The following is a 10,586-nucleotide window of genomic DNA, read 5'->3' as shown; positions in this document are numbered from 1 at the left end:
CTAATTGCTCATAAGATAGGCCCCCTTAATTTAATTTATTGTCCGTGGTGCATAATCTTTTTTTTTAAACCTTTGTTTGTCACCTGTCATCCGCTTTGCAATGGAGGGAAGTCGAACCTTAATTTCGAACTCCTCCTATGTTCTTCTGATTAATTTCGTTGCGGGTCCAATGACAGTTTAACTTTCCCCCGGGACAAACTTGACCTTCATTGGTTGGGTTTTTGTGGCGGTCAAGCTGTAGATCCTGGCTACACAGGAGTTGCAGTGGTGGGAACGAGAGGTGGGAATAGTCCCGTACCCCAGGAACTTCATAGCGACTGATTCTGCGTTACCCGTATTCAGTTTGCTCGCGATCTTCACCAGATCGTCGGTTATCTGAGTGGGAGGCCTGTTTACACTACGTCTTCCGGTCCGTGGTTGCCACTCGAGAACTTTTGGCCTCAACGGCTATTGATTCTCGATGTATGTCTATCTATCCGTTGAATAAACAAATAGTGTATAGAATACGTAAAAATAGAGTAAAATATACGAAAAAACGCTAGTCTGAAATAACCCTAAAGTACTACCTACTCGATTATATTCTGTGGATTCGAGTTTCACACCTCTCGATCCGGGTATCGATTCGTACGTTATGTCAGATTTAATTTCGTTGAGTGCTTGATCAACTTTTGTGATCACGGCATAAATATTGGAGCGTATGTCAGTTACAAATTGATTAAAATTGCTCGGGGTTTACTAAAAATACTAGCAGTTATGTTGATAGAGACATTTTTATGATGTGTATAAAACTACAGATATTATTGACTGGTATTCGTACGAGTAAAGTTACAAAGCGGCACGGGACATTAAACTTAAAATATTATAACGTGACATTCTGCTACAATTGCTCCAAAACTGTATAATCAGTGTGCTTACCATGAGTTTACGTTAGGTATTCGCTAGCGACTGACAAAAATGATTTAAATGTATGACATGGGTCCATATTGGCTCACCTAAAGTTATTTACCCGAAATTGTTATTCCTAACGATTTTAAATCCGAATGATCACTCTTCCTAAAATTTGTCATCCTAAAGTTTTTATTCATACAATTTGTAGTGCTACCGGCGATGTCCATAACACTCATGTTTCCGAAAATTGTAATTAATAATATCATTTATGTAAATATATTTAAACTCCTACTGTTTTTTATCATAACACTTTTATCCCTAAACATTACCATAATATTTTCACTCATACCATAGAATATTAATAAATACTACGTACAGAAGTACGTTCTTCGCGATTGAAACGTAAGGCCACAGTTCTAACCTAACCTAAACCAATAATTATGAATAGGACCGATTCGATTCTGGAACTTGACTGAATGACTGGAGCGGGACTCTGGCTTCGCTCGCTCGGCTCGTGCGTTGTGGTCACAGTTCTAACCTAACCTAAACCAATAATTATTATGAATAGGACCGATTCGATTCTGGAACTTGACTGAATGACTGGAGCGGGACTCTGGCTTCGCTCGCTCGGCTCGTGCGATTATGAATAGGACCGATTCGATTCTGGAACTTGACTGAATGACTGGAGCGGGACTCTGGCTTCGCTCGCTCGGCTCGTGCGTTGTGGTCACAGTTCTAACCTAACCTAAACCAATAATTATTATGAATAGGACCGATTCGATTCTGGAACTTGACTGAATGACTGGAGCGGGACTCTGGCTTCGCTCGCTCGGCTCGTGCGTTGTGGTCTCAGTTCTAACCTAACCTAAACCAATAATTATTAATAGGACCGATTCGTTTCTGGAACTTTAATATATCGTCAAAGAAAGAAATCTAAACAAAAAAGATATGACTTTGAATAATAGTGTAAAATATGGTTATGTTGAGAAAATCTAGGAGAACAAATAAAAGTATAATAGATGTTTATTGCTAATGACATTATGAAGTTGAATGATTCGGAATTATGAACATTAGAGACAGAGTAGTTAGGAATTGTGATTGTTAGGATGAAAAATTTTAGGAGGAACATTTTCGGACTTCCAATTTTCGGAGTTGAAAATTTAGGTGAACTTTGGCGCACCCGTATGACATATTGCCCCTAGCGGCTACTTTCAAGAAATAAAATCTTCATAGATTTTTTTGACGTACTCGCTAGCGAGCACACTTATCGTAAACTCATGGTAAGCACACTGATGTACTGTCGAAAGTAAACAAAACAGCAAACAATTTGTATTTATTGTAGCAAATGAAAAATATCAAAACAATCTCCCAACGTTGGAATAAATAGGTTTGAACTTTGGAATTTAAACAGAAAAAGAAGAAATCGCCTCAGAATCCAGATGAAAGCTGGATGAAAAAAGTTTACTAACTTTACTGAACAAAAAGGGTAATGAGCTTCTGTAGCCTGTTTTTTGTTCAGTATTTGTAATTACAAGACGCAATTAAGTGGGATTAGGTATTGTGAAATTTATTTCTGAGATTACTTATTTGCCCCACAAATTACGGAATGTTTTTAACTATTTCTTTCTACCAATAGATTGAGACACATAAGCAACCTTATGTTGTAATTGAACGTGTTTTAATTTAATTACGTACTTTTGTTCGATAACCATAAATCATTACACCTGAAAAAAAATCCTAATTTTCTTTCTGCTGGAATTAGAGGTGAAAAGTATCACAAATATGCATGATATGATTGGGTTTCAAACAAAAATGGAGATATAAGATTTTAAACTTTCGCGTTCCATTTCAATTAAAATAGTGGTAATATCACTAGTGGTAGTGTAACAAATGACAATATGAGGGTAGTTGAAAATCTTCAAGCCCGCCCGAAAGGACGACGCCGCGAACCTCCAGTCTGCTTGTGACCACGGCTTCAGCATCGCAGCCGAAAAGTCAAGCGTAACTCATTAATAAACGTCGCGTTAAGACCCGTGTCTTACTATTTTAATTAAAAATGGAGATCTTCAAGACCACCCGAACAGGCGACGCGACCCACCAGTCTGTTTGTGACCATGGCTGAAGCAACACACATCATACTGTAAGCACAGAATAAGTAGTACTGACTTCATAACAAATGTTGCGTTTGCGACCCTTCTCAGTTTTACAGTACGGGACTATTCCCACCTCTCGATCCCACCGCTACAACTCCTGTGTAGCCAGGATCAGCTTGACTGCCAATGAAGGTCAAGTTTGTCCCGGGGGAATGTTAAACTATCATTGGATCCGCAACGATAATCAGAAGAACATTGGATATCACTGTGATACAGTAGTAAGATGAAGTTTCAACAGCCAAGCCAAGATCAGGGAATTGTGAAAAGTTTTTGCCCATTTCTTTTTCAGTGCACTGAAATATTTCTAAAGATTACTATTCAATTAATCACACATAAACCACAGTTCGTCGCAAGTGTCGATTTTGGTGCATTATAGTTGGCGTCAAACATTGGCCATTGGCCAGCTGGCCGCCATTTTGTTGCCGCGTTGGCGAAGCTTATTGGGACTATAGCTCAACTTTATGCTTTTAGTTTTGAGTTGCGGATTTTGAAAAGAAAAATTTTTTTTTCTTGAAATTTTTTGAGCTTGAAGCTTGAAACATTGAATTTTCGGACAGATCCTGTTTATTATGTACCTATTATTGTTACCGTTTGAAAGAGCTCATGAAGCACTTTTAGGATCAGTAACTAGTTTTTTGATATCTTGTATAATTTAGAAATAATCGAGCGAGATCACTTATCGTTTCCAGCCTGTACGTTCTTGTGTTTTTCAAGTGCTTTTTTAAAGTTTATAGCCGCTGTAATACGAGTAAGCCTCTGGCATAGTGTGGGCGTTCGTATGTATTTAGGTCATTGTCCCGATTGTCTGTTTTACACCATAAGAACATAACTATCATTATGTAAAAAATAACAGCTGACACGCCAATCCACGCCTTATTCCTAACCCTGTAGATATTTTTATTTATTTAAAATCTTTATTGCACACACAAAAAAAGCGGTACAAAGGGCAAACTAAATGCCATGTAGCATTTTCCAGCTAACCTTAGGAAAAACAGAGAAAATAATAATATTATAATTATAATAATGTTGCCCCTCAGTCCGGTCTATACGACCCATGACGCCACGGGGGGCCCATTTAGTCGCTGGCTAGTTAGAACCAGGCAGGTGTCCCGTAGTCTCCATCCATGGCCCAGTAACCAGTCCATCCATCCTTCATCCATAACCCTAGCCCATTCTCCAATAACTGCAATAGCTCCTGTGCACAGGCTGGGGATGGTCTCTGGCTACATCCCATGATATGGTCAGAGACTAGATCCAGCATGTGCACCACTTTCACTTTTGTCGATTATTTTGCGCTTAAAACGGCCTCTACGTGTTGGATCTGTATCCCCACGCAAGCCTTATAAAGGACCGGGCCACTTTTGACCCGTGAGCTCCAAAGCGTACAATTATAATAATAGAATTATAATGCTACGACTTCAGAGTCAGCAAGGAACACATTGAAGGCTTAGTTAGTCCCAAGAGAAAGTTAAGCTATCTTTAGATACACTAGGACCTCCCAGGCCATTTAAATGAAGTACAAAATTAAGTTCGCAAAACGTACGATTAGGTATATTTCAAGCTACAGTCAGCATCTCAGGTTTCAAATTTTTATCATCACTGCAATGTTTTAAAAATTATTTACTAAGGCCCAGTTTTTTATTCATAGTTAAAATAACTAGTTGTTAAATTTTGATACTAATGGTTAAATGTTAACAAAATGTAAACTAATAGTTAAGAAATGTACTAAAACTCGAGATACCTAATGTTCGAAAATAATTTCTTTTCTGATAAGTAACCACTTGTCATTTGACATCTATCAAATTTGACTATTGGTTATTTTAGCTTCGAATCAAAAAACTGGGCCTATCGCCCTATATTTTGGTTATGATTGAAGAAAGGACCACTCACGCGTTCGTAATAATCCTAAAAATTGCATAACTCAAGACAGTAATAAAAAGAGGAAAGAAAAACCTCGTAACAAAATTATGTAGCCAGAATCCATTTAGTAAATAAAGAGCATGCTTCTATGTTACTTAATTGAGTTTGTTAGTTGAGATCCTGTATTTAACGTTAATTAGAGCTTTATAATGAAATTGGGGGCAGTGGCCTGGAGCTTATAAGGGTATATACATTTTGTTAAAGTAAATTGAACATTTTAGTGGCCAATTGGTTTAGGAATTCGTTAAATAAGGACTTACTGTAATATATTTATTTATTTATTTAAAATCTTTATTGCACACATAAAAATACAGTGGTACAACAATATAGGTAATGTATCAATATCATCGGTGTATCAAACATTTTCTATCTATCCAAAAACATAAGTACAATTTAATACTTACCTGGAAATTGCCACGCAATGAGGATCAGTACTGTTGTAGAAAATTCAATAAAACTATCTACGTTATCAAAAAGATATATCTTTCTTATGTCTTAAAGATTAACGGTATCTACGTTTATCTTTAAGACATAAGAAAGATATATCTTTTTGAATTATCCAAATCGGACCATTACTTACGAAGATATTAAGTAATAAACATAGACCGTTTTTGCCGCTAAAAGTCAACGTACGCAGGGCCGCGTGACGTCACTATATCCGAATCGAGCGCAGCCGGCGTACTATTGGGATGGAAAATATTTTTTTCCAGCTAAAGTATCAGTTTTAGAAAAAAACTTTTAATAACATTTATTCAGGGGGTCAAGTCATAACCAGTTTCTATGGGCTGGGGGGAGGGGCTAGCCTTACCCAGCTTCTAGGCTAAGATTAAATAGATTTCCAGGAGGGAGCAGCTGTCCGTTCCTGCAGCAGCTGGCCCGCCCATGGGAACTGCGAATAGATAGGTAGGTACGTAGGTTTAACTCAGAAAAACTAAATAACAGGTAGGTAGCTATTGCGTGTACATCGTAATGATCTTCATAGCAATGTCTTAGAGCCTAGGCAGCGTGTATCTGCTTCAGCTATACCTTATTGTTAGAAGTAAATAAATTAATACTTATACATTTTTATATTTTACTTGGAAGAAGATATGACTCTAACAACACTTATGAACACTTTATTTCAATAAATCGCCAAATATACCACCGCGGAGACCCCAATCGCGTCTCTGCGTTCCATTGAACCGTATGAGCGTATGGATTTTTTGCGTTATTTTTCACAATTTCTATTTTTAAAAATTACCTATCGATAGCTTACTTTATTCTNCGTATGAGCGTATGGATTTTTTGCGTTATTTTTCACAATTTCTATTTTTAAAAATTACCTATCGATAGCTTACTTTATTCTGATGAATAAATGTCATTACAAGTTTTTCTCTAAAACTGATAGTTTGGCTAGAAAAAAATATTTTCTATCCACGCAGTACGCCGGCAGCGTTCGGATCGGATATAATGACGTCATCGTCCCCGCGCCGGGCGGTCAGTGAACTTTTTTAGTAATTTGGCCATAACTTCGTCAATTTTTGTCGTAGAACAAAAATTTTTGGACTGTGTATTAAGGATTTCTTAGCCCTATAAATCTGCATTCACAGCTAAAAATCGAAATGATCCTCATTGGTATTTTTGATATCAACATTTTCCCATTAATGTTCTGTTTCCTGAATTCAATTAATTAATTTTGTATTTATTCAGTTAAGTACCTAAATGAAAAGCACATAAATATTTTTTAAACTGATGTTATATTATACTTTCTTGAAATCTAAACCTTTGTTATTTCTTTAAAATCCTGACAAATTATCATGAAGTATTTAATTAATTTACCAAAATACGTAAATATTTAATTTAATTTTGAAAAAGAAAAACAATTTTGTCTTAGTTTATTTGCGACTCCACACTATGAAATCGATATGCTGCTACATATTACGATACGCTGCCATACTCTGGTATTAATTAAAATGATTAATATTCTTGAAAACTTTTAAAGCAAAGACATCTCAATACAAATACATTAACGTATAATAACCTCCACATAGTTGCAGTTTGTTGCTAACAAGGACGATAATAATATGTTTTGGGGTCGCAAGTGCCGAACTCCAAGTTACGGTATACTTTAACCGTTAAAAGTTTCATACTAACAACCTGAGGCCATTTTCAGAATCAGGAGTATGTTTCAATAGCTTCAACTAAACTAAGACGAATGTTGTTACTGTTATAATAAATCTCGTTTGTATTTGGAAAATTGTATTTTGTAACTTTCGGTTGAAAACCAATAAATACAAGTAAGTAGACATAATAATGATACAGGATGGAAACGATAAGTGATCTCACTCGATTACCTGAAAACATTGAATTTTCGGATAGTTTCAATTTATTCTGTTATTGGTACCGTTTGGATGAGCTCGTGAAGCACTTTCAGGATTAGTAACCAGTATTTGGATATCTTGTACCTATAGTTCAGAAATAATCGAGTGAGATCACTAAGTCGTATTGTTTCCACCCTGTATAGGGACCTAATTACCTACCATGGTATGAAACCAAATCAAATCAAATCAAATATCATTTATTTGCATTAAAGAGGGTAATGGATCGGATCAAACTCCCTGTACTCCGCGCTTCCCTCGACTAAAAATTGGTGTAGCGCGTCTTGGAGGATGAAACGATCTAATTCCTGCATTTCGGATTTCATCAAACTAGTTACTCTTTGAGTAAGTATTTACTTCCCAGCTGCATTATGCATTAACCCTTCCATCTAACACTAGTTTCATCTCTGTTAATTATTCCCATATATCACGGGCCACATAAATTGGCACCCTCACAGACTGCAACTAGACGTTAAGTCTGAAACCTTCTCCAGAGTAATCTCACGTTAATTCGCAATTGGAGTCGACAGCAGATATCGTCGTATCACAGATGAGACCCGCTTTGTGACGCTGGGAGCCTGCCAGAGATTTGCAAGCGGTTCTGTGCATCTAGATTAAAGTACCAACAGACGGTTAAGTTGGTTGGTGAAACTCGCTCTTTTGTTAGTTGTTAATGTTAATTTATGTTAGCACGTTTGCTAATGTCGTTTGAGGCTGATGGAACATAATTTTGTGTGCCAGCAAATATTTTATAACCAAGTAAAGCTTATACCACAGAGTACCAGTACTTTGCTTCCAAGAACGTTTATACAATTGAATGAATGGACAATCAAAATAGAAAACGCATTGTAAAAAAAAAACATTCAGCTTTCAATGAAGCACAGCCACAATCTTAGAGTTACTTTAGATTAAGCGTCCTTTCAAAATACTACTCTCAGGAGCCTATTAAGTAACACAGCTCATAACCAGATTAAATTAAGGCTCTGTAAGGTTTAAACAAGTGTGGTACAAAGTCACGTTAGGTATACGGGACTATTTTCACCTCTCGTTCCCACCGCTGCAACTCCTTTATAGCCAGGATCTACAGCTTGACCGCCATTAAAAAACCCTTCCAGTGAAGGTCAAGTTTGTCCCAGGGGATAGTTAACTGTCATTGGCCATTGCCATGTTAAGTATGCAAGGCGACTAATTAAATTGAGAAGGCAACTATCATGCAAATAAATGGTTGAAAACACATATTGCGCTATCACACACAGGCTTGCGTTTCAGATGCGGATCTGGCTGCCAGCCAGAGGGTACGGAGAGCACATCAAGCAAAATACTGTGGCATCTTATGCTATTGTAGTAAGGGCGTTTTTGAAACAAAAATATTTAGTCTGATGTGCTGTCGACTGTACAGTCAGCACCAAATATTTCGTGACACCCAAAGTAGCCCAAAAGTTGACTATACAACCTTATTCCAATTGTAACAAAGACGTTTTGCGAACTTTTTAATGTGCATGTGGATTGAGTGATCCTTGCTTCAATCTTAACAAAAATCGAGGAAGTTTTACTTAAAATATGTTAAAACATTGCGATGAAGTTTAAAAATTTGTTAAACCTAAGATAAAAATGTTATGGCCAATAAATAGGAGCACTCATACCAGTCGCGCGCGCGCAGTCATCTGTGTCGTGCGTGTATCGGGACCGGAGCCACTCGGGGATCCGTGTAAAAGTAAAAATGTCGTGTGTGAAATGCAACAGTTGTAATATTGTCATTGACGAATTATTGTCCTACATACAAAACAAAATATCAATATCGGACGAAGAAAGCCTTGTGAAAATATGTTCATCGTTTTTTACTACTGAGCAGATCGAAAATTCCAACATATTGTTGTTTCAAGCTGTACCATCCGAACTCAAGCGAAAAATACGTAAAGGAAAAGGAAAGGAGAACCGTGAGCTGTATGATATCATAAGCTTTTTTAAAGCTACTGATCAGGATGTGCTACCGATATTTGTGGCCCGTGATTTGGAGAAACTGCCTCCAATTACGTTCGATCACCTGGATGTTTCAAAACTCCTCAAGGATTTGGTACGGGTACAAACAGAGATCGAATCTTTGAAATCATCATGTGTGACTATAAATCAATTTGAGGATTTTAAGAACGAGTTTCTTAAAGTCAAAGAACGCTCGCCGCCTTTTTCTGCTGTTAAAGTTAACATGAAGAGAGGTGCGTATTGTAACAGTGGCCCTATGGGGCTTTCGCATCTGGACGAGTCATTATTGCAAAGTTATGAAAACAAGACTTGTGACGAGATTATAAGCAACGAAAACTGTCTTCAATATAGAAGCATAAACATAAAAAATCTCGAGGGTATAAGTAAAACCGCTCCAATTCAAAACCAAACTGGTGACGACCGCGGTAAAACGGACTGCGAGAGCGAGCGACAGGTAACGAAACGAAATGAGTCACCGCTATCGCTCGCACCAGATGTAAACAAACGAAGTGAAGTTTTGACGTTGAACGAGAATAGCAGCGCAGTGGAAAATGTCTCATATGTGGACGTAATAAAGTCGAGTGAGTGGAAAACAGTCGAAAAAAGGAAGAGGAAGATATCTAGAAACCGTGTTGAGGGCAAAACAGGGACTGTTTTAATAGATGCCGAGGAAAAGTTCAGGGCGGCTGAGAAGAAAATACCCCTTTTCATCACAAATGTACATAAAGATACCAGAGATTCGGATATCGTTGACTACATAAACAAAAAGACAAATGAAATAGTCACATTAGAAAAAATATCCATAAAACGTCACTGTGAGCATAATGCTTATAAATTCTTTGTATCACAAAATAAACTGCCATTATACCTAGATGAGAAATTATGGCCCCAAGGGATTATTTTTAGACGTTTTATAAATTTTAAAATAAAACGTAATGTAACTCCTACGTCAGGAAGCGGCCCGCCTATATAGAAGTCATGGATAAAAGTTTATACAAGTTTGTTACGTTTAATTGTAAAAACGTCAAACGGTCTATAGATGCGATTCGAGATTTATGCAAGATGTCAGATATCATTGCGCTGCAGGAAACGTGGTTACTGCCAGATGAAATCACATTCCTAAGCACAATTAGCGATGAGTTCTGCAGTACTGGAATATCTGCAGTTGACACAACAGCAGGTATTTTACGAGGAAGACCTTACGGTGGAGTGGCGTTGCTGTGGAGAAGTAGTGTTTTTCAAAATGTGACGGTGATTAAGTGCGATAACCCGCGTATTTGTGCAATAA

General features: G+C 37.3%; 1 protein-coding gene across 1 annotated transcript; it reads left to right on the top strand.

The window, feature by feature from the left end:
• The first annotated feature begins 8,971 nt into the window (after positions 1-8,971).
• LOC114352344 (uncharacterized) lies at positions 8,972-10,355 on the top strand. The gene has a single exon (XM_028303926.1). The coding sequence runs from the start codon at positions 9,039-9,041 to the stop codon at positions 10,269-10,271; it is 1,233 nt and encodes a 410-aa protein (XP_028159727.1). The 5' UTR covers positions 8,972-9,038; the 3' UTR covers positions 10,272-10,355.
• The last annotated feature ends 231 nt before the right edge of the window (positions 10,356-10,586 follow it).

Source organism: Ostrinia furnacalis, unplaced genomic scaffold (genome assembly GCF_004193835.3).
Source record: "Ostrinia furnacalis isolate ACB-3 unplaced genomic scaffold, ASM419383v2 OfSCF1329, whole genome shotgun sequence".
Classification (NCBI taxonomy): Eukaryota; Metazoa; Arthropoda; class Insecta; order Lepidoptera; family Crambidae; genus Ostrinia; species Ostrinia furnacalis.
This window is presented reverse-complemented; position numbering and strand designations above follow the sequence as displayed.

Bases quoted from the DNA above. Each gene is read 5' to 3' on its own strand.
- LOC114352344 (XM_028303926.1), top strand. From the start codon at position 9,039: ATGTCGTGTGTGAAATGCAACAGTTGTAATATTGTCATTGACGAATTA.